Source organism: Magnolia sinica, chromosome 1 (assembly GCF_029962835.1).
Source record: "Magnolia sinica isolate HGM2019 chromosome 1, MsV1, whole genome shotgun sequence".
Lineage (NCBI taxonomy): Eukaryota > Viridiplantae > Streptophyta > Magnoliopsida > Magnoliales > Magnoliaceae > Magnolia > Magnolia sinica.
In genome coordinates, this window is record NC_080573.1 from 1981428 (window position 1) to 1998946 (window position 17519).

The 17519-nt window shown below is 40.0% G+C and overlaps 1 protein-coding gene across 1 annotated transcript; it reads right to left on the reverse strand.

Annotated features, from left to right (window-relative positions):
* Positions 1-10320: 10320 nt before the first annotated feature.
* LOC131235532 (disease resistance protein At4g27190-like) lies at positions 10321-16531 on the reverse strand. Its single transcript, XM_058232757.1, has 2 exons — positions 16400-16531; positions 10321-13403 (listed from the first exon to the last, which is right to left on the reverse strand). Coding segments are annotated over exons 1-2 (2907 nt in total). The 5' UTR covers positions 16401-16531; the 3' UTR covers positions 10321-10497.
* Between the last annotated feature and the right edge of the window lie 988 nt (positions 16532-17519).

Here is a 17519-nt window from a genome sequence, read left to right on the forward strand (position 1 = left end):
AAGCACAATTCTAACGTACCTTAAAAAATGCTATGACCAGTCTGATATTTGCCATGTTTCAGACTTGCACATTTGTGTAAGGACAATGGATTTTCAATCTTTTAGAGTTTATTAACTACACCCAAGAGTAGTTGAAGTTGGTAAAGCTAGCCCTTCTCTCATTGTTCAAGTCTGTTCATGGCTCTAGAGGTGGATGGCCCGCTCATTTTCCAGTTTGTCCCGCTCAATTTTCAGTTTGGCCCGCTTAATTTCTAATTTGTCTAGCTCAATTTTTAGTTTGTCCTACTCATTTCCATTTTTGCCGACTCAATTTCCAGTTTAGCCCGCTGAAATTCTAGTTTGTCCTGCTCATTTCCATGTTTGCCCGCTCAATTTCCAGTTTGGCCCGCTTAATTTTCAGTTTGTCCCGCTCATTTCCATATTTGCCCGCTCAATTTTCAGTTTGACCCTCTCCAATTTCTAGTTTGTTCCGCTCAATTTCCAATTTGGCCCGTTAAAATTCTAGTTTCTCCCACTCATTTCCATGTTCGCCCGCTCAATTTCCAGTTTGACCCGCTCAATTTCCTGTTTGGCCTGCTCAATTTTTAGTTTGTCCCGCTCAATTTCCAGTTTGGCCCTCTCAATTTCCAGTTTGGCTCGCTCAATTTCTAGTTTGGCTCGCTCAATTTTGAGTTTGGCCCACTCAATTTCCAGTTTAGCTCACTCAATTTCCAATTTGGCCCGCTCAAATTCTAGTTTGTCTCGCTCATTTTCCGGTTTGGCCCGCTCAATTTCTAGTTTATGTTTATCAATAGCCCTTAACCTTGAGTCAAAAATTGAAATACGAAAAGATTTCACATACACCAAAGTTGGCTTTTGCCTTTATTTTAAAAACTTGTTTCTCCTTGTTTCAATTATTAGAGAAACAAAAAATGATCTTAAATGTTTGGGGTGTGAATACCATTTGCGGGGTCGACCGGGTTTCCTCGCTCATTTCCTAGGTTGTCTCGTTTAATTTGTACGTTGCCTCGCTCAATTTCTAGCTTCCCTCGCTCACGATCAATTCGCTTCACTTCACGGTCATTTCCATGCATTTCACGGTCAATCCCGGCGATTCCGTTTCATTTCACGGTCATTTCCATGCATTTCACGGTCATTTCCTTTCACTTCACGGTCATTTCCATGCATTTCACGGTCAATCCCAGTGATTCCATTTCATTTCATGGTCATCTCCATGTATTTCACGGTCAATTCGCTTCACTTCACGGTCATTTCCATGCATTTCACGGGCAATTCCTGACGATTCCGTTTCATTTCACGGTCATTTCCATGCATTTCACGGTCAATCCTGGCGATTCCGTTTCATTTCACGGTCATTTCCTTTCACTTCACGGTCATTTCCATGCATTTCACGGTCAATCCCGGCGATTCCATTTCATTTCACGATCATTTCCATGCATTTTACGGTCATTTCATGGTCATTTTCATACATTTCATGGTCATTTCCATGCATTTCACGATCATTTTTCTTCATTTCACAGTCATTTCCATGCATTTCCTGACAATTCCCGAGGCCTCAACCCAAGCCCAACTCAACTTTTATCGAGTTGTTGTTTGTATGGCCCAACCCCAAGACCAAACCCGATACATCCTAACCAAGCCCAACCCAATGTCGGGTCGGTCACAGGTTGGTCGGGTTGAGCCCGCCCAACTTTCAACCCTAAAATTATATATGGTACGTCAAGTAACTAAATTTAGTTTAGAAAATATTTTTTTATATGAATAAAGAAAGAAATGAAAAAAAAAAAAGAGAATTTTTTTTTATATGCTTATATTTACATATTTATATAAATATGTGTTAGAAAAAAAATGTAGGTAGAATAAAATTTTCCATGTAAAAAAAAAAAAAAGAAAAAAAGAAAAGAAAAGAAAAGAAAAGAAAAAAGAAAGTGCACAGGGTTACGGTTATAGCTACGGTTATAATCCGTAGCCATAGATCGGGGGGTGGAATCGCGGATTCTGGGATTAATCGCCGACAGGGACAGCGACTTGCGTTGGAATCACGGGATTTATGATTGATCGCCGAGCTACTGTTATGGCTACGGATTATAACCGTAGCTATATCCGTATCCCCGTCCATACACCATTACCATTCTACTTGAACGTCTACCGTTGAAACCCTTTTAGGGGCCACACAAGTTTTGGATCATTATGAAATTTGTTTTTCCTCTTCATCCAGGTCTTTGTGACCTTATGAATAGATTGGATGGAAAATAAATGTTATGGTGGGCCCTACAAAAGTTTCAACGATGAAAATCAATTTTCCGCTGCTCTGTGTGGTGTGCCCAGTTGATCTTTGGATATGATTTTATTTTTGTTGATAATGCTCCGAAATGATCTCGAAATATGGATGAACGTTGTGGATATAATAAATACATAGCTGTGGGCCATGTAACTTTGATCTATTTTAAGCCGTTCGTAGAACTCTCAGTTGGAGGAGCGTCAGCGCTCGTCTTCGCAGTGAAAAGGAGGGGTAGTTTCGTCTTCAAAGTCGCTGTCCGCACGTGCTAGTCTAACTTGGTCACTTAAGTTTGTATTCCTTCATAAAAACCGCTGGGTAAAAGGTTTTGTCTACAGTGGTCATTTTCTCCTGATTTTTTAGTGACAGCGATTACAGTACCTAAGCTCAGTTGGGTCCACCTTTTTGTGAGTCTGACTTCATCTCTATTCATCAGGGACTCAGGATTCGGTGGTGACCCCTTCAGTACTGAGGTCTGGGTAGTGGTCGGTGCGTGGGCCCGACATGATGTATGTTCTTTTATTTATGTCATCCATTCAGCCCAAAAATGAGTCAGAACTAAATTTCAGGTGGACCACCCCATTGGGAAATATGGATGATTGGATGCCCGCCAAAAAATATGGCTGATCCAAATATCACCTTGATTCAAAATTTTTGTGACCCCAGGAAGTTTTTAATGGTGGACCACACTGCAAAAACCAGTGGGGGATTCGATGTCTACCATTGAAATCCTTTTTGGGGTCATGGAAGTTTTGGATCAATATGAAATTTGTTTTTCCTCTTCATTAAGGTATTTGTAACCTTATGAACAGGTTGGATTAAAATAAACGCTATGGTGGCCCCTATAAATTGTTTAACAGTGAAAGTCATGATCTCCGCTGCTATTTATGGTGTGGTCCGGATGATCTTTGGATATGATTCATTTTTTTGGATAATGCTCCAAAATGAACTCTAAATATAGATGAACGGTGTAGAAATAATAAGTACATCAATGTAGAGCCCATGTAACTTTGATCTCCTTTGAACCATTTGTGCAACTTGGAACTCGAGGAGCATCAGTGCTCATCTTCGCACGGCATGAACCTACAGCAGCTATATAGCCGGTGTGAGGTACACCAGCCGATCTACTTCATTCGGCTCGTGTACCTCACACCAACTATATAGTTGCTTAATTGGCCTAGCAAGTTTTGTGGGTCTGATCACAAGGTATGTGTTATATCCAAACTCTCCTTCCATTTGACAAGCTCATCTTAAGGCTTGAGATAAAAATAAAAAATAAAAATTTAACTATCAAGTGGACCACATTGCAAAATATAGTTAGGGATTGAACGTCTACTATTGAAACCTTTTTTGGGGTTACAGAAGTTTTGGATCAATATGAAATTTGTTTTTCCTCTTCATTCATGTCTTCGTGACCTTATGAACAGATTGGATGAAAAATAAACATTATAATGGGCCTTACAAATTGTTTAACGGTGAAAATCATTGTTTCACTGCTATTTATGGTGTGGTCCAAATGATCTTTGGATATGATTCAATTTTGGATAATGCTCTAAAATGATCTCTAAAAATAGATGTATGGTGTAGATATAATAAATACATCACTATTGGGCCATGTAACTTTGATCTCCTTTGAACTGTTCACTCGAGATCAAAGTTGCATGAGCCCCACAATGATGTATTTATTATATCCGCACCGTTGGTCAATTTTTCAAGATCATTTTAGAGCATTAACAAAAAAATGAATCCTATCAAAAGCTCATATGAACCACACCAAAAATAGAAGTGGGGATCGTGGGACCCACCATAACCTTTATTTTCCATCCAATCTATTCATTGGGTCAAAAATACCTGCATGAAGTGGAAAAACGAATTTCATGTTGATCCAAAACTTCTCTGACCCTAAAAGGGCAGTGGTAGACGTTCAATCCTCCCCTGCTTTCGGATGCGGATTAGCTACAGAGAGGTTGAGTAGCAAGACTTGCCATGGAAGTGATTTTGTGGGCCCCACTATGATGTTTGTGTTGTATCCACACCGTCCATCCATTTGAAGATATCATTTTAGTACATGATCCAAAGAACAAGGTAGATCCAAAGCTTTAGTAGACCTCACCACAGGAAACAGTGGGGAGAGTGATTCCCACTGCTGAAACCTTCCTAAGGCCCACCATGATGTTTATTTGAAATACAAACTGTTCACAAGTTAACACATACATGAAGGAAGGGAAAACACAAGTATCAGCTTGGTCGAAAACTTTTATGGGCCTTAGAAGTTTTTAACGGTGGGCGTCACTCCCCCCACTTTTTTATGTGGTGTGGTGCACTGGAGATTTGTATTAGACTCATTCTTTAGCTATTTCACTAAAATGATCTCTCCAAATGGATGGACGGCGTGGATACAAAACATACATCATTATGGGGCCCACAGAACTTACTAACGTCGCTCAGTAGCTAGTCTCGCTACTCAACCTGTCAGTAGCTTATCCGCGTCCTTCCAAATAGCGAGACTAGCTACTGAAGTAACGTCATCAAGTTATGTGGGTAGAGGTGTACACGAACCGAGCTAGCTCAGATAGCTCGCTCTACTCGACTCGGAAAAGCTTGATTCGACTCGGTTCGAAGCTGAGTTCAAGCTGAGTCAAGCTGATTTTTTGAGCTCGAAAATGAGTTCGAGCCGAGTCGAGCTGATTTTTTTAGTTTGAAAATGAGTTCGAGCTGGCCCTAGCTCGACTCGACTCGGATCGAACCCAGCTTGAATTGAACTCGGATCAAACCACTGGTTGATCTGACCTCAAGCGTTATTAAATGTCATCCTAAAGAAGGCCTCTTTCATTGGCTCTGTTCTCATGTTTTTTGATGGGTCTAGCTAGATGGCCTTTCAAACATCATGAACCTTTGCGGAACTGACCACCATAGAGCATCCTAAGCGAGCACAATGGTACAAATATTTGAAATTACTTATTCTGGGGAACCTCTTACCCTAAGATATAAAGAGGGGCAAGGGCCATCTTATCAAGGTGGTGCATGCTCTCACAAATCGAATCCAACCAAAACTATAGGCTATAGCCACTAAATTCTTATGCCAATGACTTCAAGAGAAGCTATTGGAGAAATGGTTCCAAGGCAAAGGTGAGAATAAGTTCCAACAAAGAACCCTTTTTGGTTAAAATCTAAACCAGTTAAAAACCTTATGTTCTTTTTTGATGTTTGACAATTAGCCAATAGCTTTAACTTTCCAATGTGCTCATTTTAGGCCTCTTCTTTCCTTGCTAACATTGGCATACCAACTCCTGCAATCCAAAACCTTTTGAGACTTCGTGTCAGCATGATCATTATGCAGTCTACGAAGTAAGTTCGAGGGTACAGAACCCTTGAATGCAGTTTCTGAGTAGGGAGGCGTTAGTTTGCCTCTATGTGAAATGACAAGGTTCGTAAGTAGATTTTCAGTAAAAGATACCCAAGGAGAATGAGTTACGAGGCATATTCCGCTATGGCTTGTAGGTAAGGAATGGGTACCAACGAATGGAGAATTTCTTCATAGGTTTTGTGGTTAAACATCCCTAAATAGATTTTGGCATCTAAACTTCTCTGAGTTAGCTTTTGAAGGACATGGTCGGTACTAAGTCAAGGAGATTAGAGAGACCAAATATTTTTGCAAGAAATTTTCCAAAAAAAAATCTCCATTTCCCTCTGATACTCTTGATCCTTCTAGGAAGCTGGGCTACCCAAGCCAGATAACCAAATAAGGGTAAGGATATGAGATCCTCCTTCCCTGAGACTTGAAATCCAGATCCACCAAGATTCAAACTGTAGTTGTTACCTGTTCGGAATTTATAGTAAATTATAACAATTGGGCAACAAATTCAACTTGAGATATCATTATTTTGACATGGTTATGCTCATCTGCAATATTAACCAATCATTGTCTTACCTGTATCCTGATAGTTTGGATTTTGTGGGTCCGCCAAACCCCGGGACCTTGGTGTGCTTGATACTGAAACCTGTATTTGGGTGGCATAACTGCTGCCTCCGAAGTATGGATAAACTTGCAAATGAACGTAAAATTCAAGAGTTCTACATTTGAGAGATATGTCTCTGCAAATGCTGGAGGTGAGTGGCCAATGTAATGGGAATCACACCCCCTATCTTCAGTGCTGTAGATGAATAGTGTAACAAATCCCAACACCAATGACTGCTATTTTTCAATGAGTAATCAGTCATTGATTGGTTATGCTTATCTGCAATATTGATCTATCATTGTCTTACCTGTATCCTGATGGTTTGGATTTTGCTGGTCAGCCATACCCAAGGACCTTGGTGTACTTGATACTGAAACCTGTATTTGGGTGGCATAGCTGCTGCCACTGAAGTATGGACAAACTTGCAAATGAACGTAAAATTCAAGAGTTCCACATTTGAGAGATCTAGCTCTGCAAATGCTGGAGGTGAGTGGCCAATGTAATGGAAATCACTCCCCCTATCTTCAGTGCCTGTATATGAATAGAGTAACAAATCCCAACACCAATGAATGCTATTTTTCAATGAGTAATCAGTCAATATCATCTTAGCCTTTCTCCCAACAATTTGGGGTCAGCTTTGAAATGTTAGATTGGCAAAAAATTGCAATTGGCTGTCCACCAGACAATACCCTTTTTGTATCCAGGCTTTAGAACTGACCATGAGAGAGGCTCACCGCCACCATCCATGGTCATCTAGTTAAAAATTTTCTAGAATATACTTTCGATTGGCTGTAGTTTCTCACAAGAATGCGATAGTTCAAGTGCATTTCTCTGTCACCTACTTGGAATTTTCGATGATGGACCTCCATGATTGACAGCTTCCATCCTCTTTTTGTCCTCGAAGTTTAATTGAGCGACGCATCTCATTTTTTCCTACTAATAGGGAGATCATCGTCTAGCGTTAACGATGAAATAGACAAGGCTCTTACCACATAAGAGAATCCGTTTCCAAGTACTCAGGGACGCTGAAGAAGCCTATTCAATGGCATTGCTAAGTCACCTTATGTGGCCTAAGAAAGAAGCCAAAAAGATGCTCAAGCCCTTCCAAAGCACCAGCCTCTGCCTTTCAGTAAGTACTCCGTGATCTTAGGAAATTCAAGATGGCTTGTGGATCAATAGGAGACTTGTGAGACGTGGTCAAACACAAGGACCTTCTTAACAAGGGGTCCAGTTACCATCCATAAAAGCTGCAGTTCACAGGGAAGAATTCAAGGCCCCATCTACCAATGCAAATTGTTCCAGATGTCCGATGAAATTAGCGGTGGATCATCTCTTCATACATTGCTCCTTTGCAAAAGGGTTGTGGCATAAAATTGGGAGAAAAGTTTAGCGAGTAAGTTTGTTAGCAGGCATATGGATTCTATGGTTAGAAAGGAATGACCAATGTTTCAGAAATCGTAATGGGCAGGTCTTGGAGGTGTTTAGAAGAGCTAAATCTCTTGTAATGTAATGGGCGTCAGCATCAAAGTTTACTCGATTTCCGGATAGTTGGTGGGAGTCATAATTCTTTTTTGTTTTGTATATTTGTAAAGTTTCGGCATCGGCTTTTTTAGGAATAATATTATCAATCTTCAAAAAGGGCAAAAAAAAAAAAAAAAAAAACCATATGACAGGATTCTTATTGTAATTTATGCTTCCAAAAAGCAGCAGTTCTCAAGATTTTTTCGAAATAGAATGTGTATAAATGCCTCATGAAATGGAAAAAAAGGTAAGCTATTTAGCATTGCCCTTGATGTTAAAGGGGGATTCAACCAGTGATTTTAGCAGTCAATAGTGTAAGGTCCTAGACACCACTTCATTATAGTTGAATGTGATGGCTTAGAATTATCTCATGGCTAGGCAACAGAATCATTGCTTTTTTCTTCTTTATTTTTTGAAACTGTGCCATGTTGACTCAAGGAACGTGCCTCATGAAGAACTTTTTGTTTTTCCATCATTGTCTTACATGCTATTTTTATTTATTTATTTATTTTTACATGTTTTTTGACATTTAAAAGTTTAGGTGTATTGTCACATTATTATTACCTTCACTTCAATAATAATTCATGGATGTGTTGATGAAACTGGTTTTAAAATCCTCTGCTATTAGACACCTTTTGTATGCATTCAACAAACATGTCTGTGCCTTCCTCTTTATATAGGTTCAATGATACTGAAAAGAGACTCATTCATTGGTTTCTTTATGACACTGGCTTTCAAATGTGCAGAGCCTTCAAGGCCTTCTTAGGCATAAATGGCTTCAATGTTACACCACTAGCTATTCACGTAGCCTATGGAGAGAGGTTTTAGCTAAAAAAATAAACATTTCTGCAACAGGGTCTGAGAACTATCTAAGCATCGTTATATGGATGTGTTACTTTGTCAAAAGAGCAAATGCAGCCTTAATAGAACTTCAGTTATTTTAATATTTTTCAAAAAAATATATATTAAAAATTTGCATTCTCTTTTGCGTTTGGTTATTTTCTATCCAAGCTGTAGTAGAATGAATCTTCTACTTTAGGCATGCCTCATGCATCTTAATCTGGAAATTCCCAAGCTATTCGGATTTGCTCCTACTGGGTGTTTTTCAATACTCTGGCAGAGTATCATGCCCACATGGCGTTCATTAACTTAAATAAGTTGACGCTTGTTGAAATGGGACTATTGGATTTTTTCCATTATTAGCCATCCAAAAACTGTCCACCAATCTGATGGTCGGATAATCAAATAACATTTTATTTTTTTTTTCTGGACAGTTTGCTTGAATTACTTGTATGCATGTATGCAATTTCAAAGTGCCTGGGTATCATCCGTCACTCTGCCAGAGTATCTTTCGTTACTCTTTACTACCTGCTGCTGCCAGTGAGAACCATTCTTTTCTCCTAGCCAGCTTTTTCTCTCATCTGAAGTAGATTGCTTTGAACTTTGTTTCTAAGATAAAAAGAGGACTCTTGACTGTGAAGAAATCATCCGGAATTGAAAGATTTCCAACAAGAAATCGGATACATCAGATCCAACCCATCCATCAGGTGCCCAGCCACATTTTCACCATGCATCTTGAAAATTAGTCCAACCCAGGATTTAGGTGGGACATGCCATAAGGAACGGTGTAAAGTCATGTCTAATCCCTCTAAATTCATTTGATTTGGCCCAGAGGATATTCTTGATTTGATGGATTATATGCACCCGGATGGACCCATACTTAATTTGGACGGTTTTAACAGTGCGTGTAAATCGGCCTGATCTTTTGGTGGGCGTGGATGGTAGGTAGCCCTGCAGCCCTAAGCTCTTTGGGGCCACTATAATTTAAGTGTTACATCCACTCTATCCATCCATTTCACCAGCTCATTTTTGGACATGAGCCCCAGCATGAAGCAGATCTAAAGCTCAAGTGGGCCTGCCACAGGTAACAGTGGGATAAATATGCCTACCGTTGACACTGCCTAGGGCCCACCATGGCAATTCCCACGCTGATCATTGGATAGAGGAAAAATGCAAATATCAGCTTGATCCAAAACTATTGTGGTCCCCCAAGAAGTTTTTAATGTAGGCATTCAATCCCTACTGCTTCCTGTGGTGTGGTCCACTGGAGCTTTGGATCCAACTCATGTTTGGGCTCATGCCCTAAAAATGAGCTTGGAAAATAGATGAATGGAGTGGATATAACACACACATCACGGGGCCACAGCTTGGGGCTACGGGCAATCCACGTCCGTTCTTGGGCTTCAGTCTAAAAAACACAAGACATAGTGGCGCACCTGACGGTGCATCTCATAAACATGAAATCGTCCACCCATGTCAGTGAATTATCACACACTGTATGGCTATTGGACTAGGATTGAGTACTGGCCTTGCGTGTACCAATTTCGGCATAGGGTGGGATTTGATTGGATGGCTGGTCACTGTGAGAGATAAGCTATGTAAAGCATGTTTAAAAGTTGTTAGGAGTACCTACTTGAGTGGGCTCCATCTCTGATAGTGAGCCCAAACATGAGGTGGACCCAAAGCTCCAGTGCAGATACTTTCCGAAAAGCAAAACATGTGTGATTAAGAGACTGGATTCCAGTAGGAAATTCTACAATAATAGCAATAGAATTACAAGTACATAGTTTCCAAAAAGCAAAGGATGTGTGATAAAGAGATCTGGATTCAGGTAGGAAATTCTACAATCATAGCAATAGAATTACAAATACAACAATGGTATACATCATCTTCTCCTTCTTACATATCTTTGAAAAAGAGTTGGAGGTGAGTCTTGGCATTGTGATTGTCCCACTCCAACTCATTCCACCACTTTCGGCTTCCACGGATCTCTTCAAGGGAGTGTGTTAGGCTGCTAAGTGAGATAGGAAGCTTCTTCAGCTTTGGACAATTCCAAACCTTGATAATGCATAGAGAATTGCAAATCAAGATTCTCCCACAAATGCTCTTCAATTCTGGTAGTTGATAGAATTCCAATCTCTTCAACCTTGGGAGAGCGATGGTATTATTAATAGTTTCACCCACCTCTCCTCCTCCGGACGCTATCTCCTCCATCACCTTACATCCTTCAACTACAATTTCTTCCAGGTTCTGTAGTTGATGCAACAGAAAAAGGGAGAATAGATTCTTCAAATTAATACATGCTTCAACATGCAATACCTTTAGGTTTGCAAGCGTGTCATGTAGCACAAATCCATTGCATAGAGTCCTTAAATTTGGCAATTCAGATAAGAGCAATTTCTCTAGAGTCAATAAAGAGTTCTCTTCTGCCATTATCACGCATTCCATCCCTTTGCATTGGCCAAGATAACATTCTCGCAGCTGTGTTAAGTTAGCTAAGCACGGCAGTTCTGATAACCTAGAGATATCATTGCAGTCGTCGATGTCCAAGTTGAGAGTATTGTCTGGGAGCAGAAGGGAGTTCTCACTGCTAACAAGATTACAACCCACAATTTCTACAGAAAAAGAATGCCACTCGAAAGCAGCAGAGGGTAAACGGCTTGTTACAAGGCCTATAGTGAAACGAAAGCCCTTCAACATCCGCCACTGCATGGATCTCATATAACTAACAAAGGCGGGCAAATCCACAAAATGAATGTAGAGAGTTGTAATTTGCGGCGATCTCATGATCTCCTCTATGCCAGCTCCTTCCCCCACCAATGACGAGCATGAGGACCACCTGCAGCTGCTTCGGTACATCAACAGATCTTCAAGATGTGCAAGCTTGGGTATTACCTCAGCTGGAAATATTTTAAAATTCCGCGTGTAGGAGAGATCTAGTTGTCTCAAGGTAGTCAAACTCTCCACCCCTTTGGGCAATTCTTCAATGCGAGTGTAGTAGAGGTTCAACACCCTTAGTTCCTTCATCTTTGCTACTGAAGGTACCTTCGATACCGGACAATGACATAATAGAAGTGCACGAAGGTTTTCCAGTTCGGAAAGTGACTCTGGTAGAAACTTCACCTTAGAACGAGATAGGTCGAGGACTTTAAGGTTATGCATATGCTTAAAAAACGAATGTGAGGGGTTTTCTGATAGAGGATTTAATTGTAGCAGTAAGGTGCAGAGTTTAGGACACTTGGGCTGACCTGTCATGCCTTCTACATCATTCCTCATCAGCGAAACTCTCTCTAAATCTCCATCCCATTCTTCATCTCTAGGTAGTTCCTTCAATCCAACGCCTGCTTTGACCATGAACCGAGGTGCCGCTCTTGCGATATTGATGGCCATGTCTCTGATCAAGTCATGGATCTTAACACATTCGACATTATCCTTATCAATAACACTTTCTAACATACATGCATATTGGAGTTCTTTCAGTATAGCTTGCCCCTTGTCAAGTTCAGCTTCTCTGTTCGCAACTTCAGCAATTAATCCCTCCCAAATCCAATAATTTTTCAATTCCCTGGTGGGTATCTCGTAATCCTCAGGATATAATGCGCAATATAAGAAACAAGCTCGGATCTTGTCATTTCTTAAGCGATGGTAACTGAACTGTAGGCGCGCAAAGACAACATCTTCCATGCCCTTGATCTCACATGTAGATCCTTTCAATTCATTCAATGCGTTCCTCCACACCCTAACATCATCCACTTGCCTCAAAGCTCGTCCGACCGTGATGATGGCGAGTGGTAACCGGCCACATTCTTTAGCTACGAGCATTGCCACGTTGCGTACTTTTGAGGAGAGCACCTCTTCACCACCGACTTTATCCTTGAACAGCTCCCATGCTTCCTCCTCCAAAAGAACCTCTACCTTGATTTCCTTCTCTGTCTCCATCCCGCGACACACTCCCAGGTCACGAGTGGTCAGTACTAACTTGCAGCCATTATCTTCATCAGGTGCTGGAATTCCAACCTTTTCCAATGGAAATGCTTCCCACATGTCATCTAAGATGAGAACAAACTTCTTCCTTCGCATCAAAGCAGCAAACAGTTTCGCTGATCTGTTGTCTTCATAGTCGTCTTCAGGCAAGTCTAACTCAATTGCTTTTGCAATATCGCTCTGTAGCCGCACCAAGCTACGGGCTTTTGACACCGTCACCCAAATAATATTGTCGAAAAAACGAGTTTCTCTGAGACGATTGTTGATGTGTTTCATTATGGTTGTCTTCCCTACTCCACCCATTCCATGCACTCCAATCTTTCCAAGACTCGCATCCATCAAGCAATCCCAAACCAGTTCCAAAGTTCTTTCAGTTGTTGTTTTACCCACTAGCCTTGTTGTGGGCAGGGTAATTCCGTTCTCTGGCATTGCATCCATTAGCAACCCATCTGAAAATCGACCCTTCTCCTGCAGCTTGGTCACCTCTTCGATCTTCTTCACAACAAGCTTTCCCAATCTTAAACGTGGTAAGTATCTCTCTTCTTCTCCAAGTTTATCTTCAATATTTCTTACGTCTTTTGTGATTGTTTCCACATTTTTCAGCCATACTTCTACATCCCGCTTTCGCTTCTTCCCCTGTCTTACCTCAGCTCTATCTAGTTCCATCTTTACATCATTCTGTTGGCTGCTTAGTTCTTCTGTTTTGCTTCTCAAAATCTCCATGTTTTCTGGGAGGTTTTTGAGATACTTCAACTGCTCCGCAAAGGGTTCCCAGACATTCTTCACAACCTCAAAGAGCATCCCAATAAATTCCATAGCCACTGTAGAAACATGAAACAAGCAGTAAACAAAACAATAAACCCAACTCAAAAACTAGTATATGAATGAAACAAGCAGAACTCCTTGATTGGACCCAGAGAATGCTAACATGATTTATAGGAAGACTAGACAGATTGGAGAAGAGATTCAGGGCACAAGCGCCAATGTGCATGCGTATGCAAGATCCCAACCATTCATCAGGAGGGGCTCACTGCCTAATCAAAAATATTAGGTTGGTCCAGTCAGGAGTTGGGTTACTGATGCCGGACAATTAACCACTTGCTCTAAAAGCTCGAACTAATAGAGCATGGTGAATTAATCTCTTTATTTCATAGTACAGGCCTAAAATCCATAAGTTTGGTCCTGGGCCGAACCCTCCTTGTGAGCCCCAAATACATAGGTTTCGCCACCTCGTGGGCCCTAAATCCATGGGTTCCGCCTTACACAAGCCACCCGCCTCACACGGGCTCCAAATTATATGGGTTCCGTGGGTCGCCCACCTTGAGTGTGACCTTGCATCCCAAAGGCCATCCCACTCAAGCCCAATATGAAAATGCCCCTACATTAGTCACACATCAGAAAAAATGGAGGATCATTGTCCACGACTTGTTCACTGTAGGACCCACCCTGTGAGTGGCCTATATCTTGCACATAACCCACACTGGCATGTGTGGCATGAATCGCATTAGGGCCAATTTTTTAGACACCCAAAAATGAATTTATCTCATTTTACTTGATCATAATTATGTATTAGGATCATGATTGTTGGTTACCAAGATTACTTTCAAACTTTCAAAAAATAAAAATAAAAATACGATCCATAATACATAATTGCAATTAACTAAAATAAGATGAATTCAATCTTAGGGTTTACCACACAGGTCCTCCTAGATTTGTATGTTAGGTTCAAACTCAAATGTTATCCATTTGTTTGCCCGCATTCGCCCCCTTATATGAATTCAATTAGTAGAACTGGAGTAGATTTTTTACTCTATTGTGTCTATGCTGGTGTTTTAAATAGGTTACTCTACATAGTGTGGCATATCCTTCATGCTACATAGCATCTAAAAATAGCATATGTCACATGTAGCATACGGTACATGCTATGTGGCATATACTACATTCTACATAGCATAAGTAACACTACAACAGTAAAATTAATTATATTTTCCATTATTTTTACATTTTTGCAATTTCACTAAAAAATAGTTATTAGGGCCTATTTGGTTTTCCAATTTCCTAAGAGATGCAGAGTAAATGGCTATCATTATCATTTTTAGGTGTTCATTTAAACACGAATCATGGCATGTAAATCAAGAGTCAAATGCACTTGTAAAGGAATGAGGTAAAGTAAATTGTAATCATTACATTTTCACATTATAAAACTATCATTTTCACAGTGATTTTTGGGTTTAACAAAGGAGGTAAAATAAATTGTAGACAAATATAACCATTACCCATTTACAACCATTTATTATTGTAATTGGAAAACATTTTCAATGATTTTATTAAAATAACATGAGCAACAGTATTAAAGCAGCTTTGTTTCTGGATTTATATATATATATATATATATATACACTCTTTTCCCTAATTTTCACATTATTTTAATTTAAAGTTAGGAGTAGTGTGGCTTACATTACACGCTACATAGCTTATACCTCGGGCTTCAAAGGGCTGTTAGCTACATGCTATTCACTGTTTAAAACACTAGTCTCTAAATGTAATTGTCTATGAAAAAGAAAGAACTTACAAAGCAAAAGGAAATTTGAACTGAAAAATTCAACTAGAAACAAGTTGGCGAGTTTCACCGCTAAATTCCTCAAGAATCCTAAATTTACCAAACAATTACTTGACTAATTGAAACTCCTAAGATGTGCTGTTTCGGGAGGCGAACTGACTGAAATGCCCCCGCCTATTTCTTTCAGAAGTGGCTGAGTCAAGCATTGTGGGGCCCCACATGGTGTGTGTATGATATTTAACCCGTCCAACAGGTGCACCCCATCATTATGATCAGGCAAACCAAAAGTCAGGGCGATCTAAAAGTGATTTAACTATAAATCACTTACAAGTATTGTTTGGGGGAGGAAATTCACCTAAATGTCTTTTTCTTTTTTTTCACATACACACCCCACGTAGGCAACCGAAACCATGACCAAAGTGTTGAAATGCACTCTATCTACCACCGAGCCATGGGTCGGAACCGTACCTGAAACTTCATTGGGCTAGGGGTGGGAAGTCACTCCCCTTTTAAGTGACTTATAGTCTTAAGTCACAACTTAAAAACTTACATACATCCTAACAACCCCTTAAATAAATTCTTTAATCATTAAAATGCCACAATAAACTAAGGGGTCATTTGGATGCATTTAAATGGTTTAAGCGGTAAATGATTAACAGGTGTAAACTATTTACAGCCTGTTCTATTTGGCTGTAAGCTGTAAATGATTGTGTTTGGATAGCTTATAAATTATTTCAATCCTATAAATGGAGAGCCAATCTTTGAAAATATAATCATTAGGCTATAAATGAAGAGCCACCTATAAATGAGATTGGGGTAAATGCAGTAAATAATTTATAGCCTATAAATGACTTTCAGGCAAAAAAAAAAAAAGGACATTCAAAAGCAGATTGTAAATGATTTTTCGTAAATTGTTAACAACTTGCCTTATTTATAGGCATCCAAACGACCCTTAAAGCTAAAAATAGCCTTATCAAGGAATTTTGTTTAAAGGGAAGAGGCCACCCAAGATAGTAGAGCGGTCTGATCACTGAACAATGTGGCCCACTTGTTCAAACAAAAAAGCCAAGAACACTATTCATATCCTTGGGTGTCTAATTATTAAATGGTTGTGAAAAAGCAAAGCAAGATGTGGCAGAAATAGAATTGGGAAGGCTTTCAGTGTAAGTCCATGGCTGCAGATATCAAAACAACTTCGGAAAAATATTTGGGTGCGTTTGGTAGGAGCTTTTCTTTCAAAATAAAAGCCATACTCACTTTAGAATAGCTTCTCTTTTGGAAGATAAGCTGTCAGAAATGGCTTCTGGAAGTGTTGCCAAACGCACCCAAAATTTCAAAGTGAGAAACTGACCTTGATCTATGGTTACAGAATGGAATTTGAAACAATTGCAGCCCAAAAAATAAAAAATAATAATAATAATAATTTTGCAGAGAGAAATTGAATTTGGAATGATTTATTTATTGAGGTCTCAAGTCAAACCGGTCTGTGACGACTCGAGTCAGCAAGCTTTTTCATTGGACGCGGGTTGCCCAAATTCCTCTAGTCAGCGGACGCGGATTTCCTGCGAAAGCCTCTCGCAGGAAGTTCCTGCGCTCGGAACCCATGTGGGACCCACTGCGATGTTTGTACGAAATCCTCTCCGTCCATCCATTTTTTGAGTTCATTTTATTTTAGGGCGTCATAAAAAAAATTTGAAGCAGATCCAAATCTTAGGTGGACCACACTACAAGAAACAATAGTGATTGAATACCCACCATTAAAAACTTCCCGGGGCTATTTGTCATCGAACCTTTTGATAAGGAAACAAAGACCTGGATAAAGAGACCACGATCCAAAATTTTTGTAGCAAGTACCACTGCTTCCTGTGGTATGGTCCACCTGAAAGTTTGGATCTGCTTCGTTTTTTGGTTTATCCCCTAAAATGAGCTATAAAAACGGATGGATAGCGTGGATGTAATGAACATATATCATGTTGAGCCCCAAAATCAAGGATTCGCCCACCTATTTTATCGGGGGATCCACTGAAGCTGCAACCAAAGAGATTCCGTTCACAAATCCACTCCGTCCATAAGTTTTTCAAGACAATAATAGGACAGAACTATAAAAATCAGGCATATCAAAAACTCAAGTGGGCCACACCACACGAAAAGTAGGAACAGAAAATTCCACCGCTGAAACCTTCCTGGAGCCCAGCATGACGTTTATATGTTATCCTAACTGTTCATAGAGTTATTACCACTGAGATAAAGTGTAGGCACAAATATTATCTTGATACGAAACTTATGTGGCCCCCACAAAGTTTCCATGGTGGGGTTCAATCGCTGTTTCGTGTGGTGTAGCCCACATGAGTTTTGGATATGCCTATTTTTTATTATT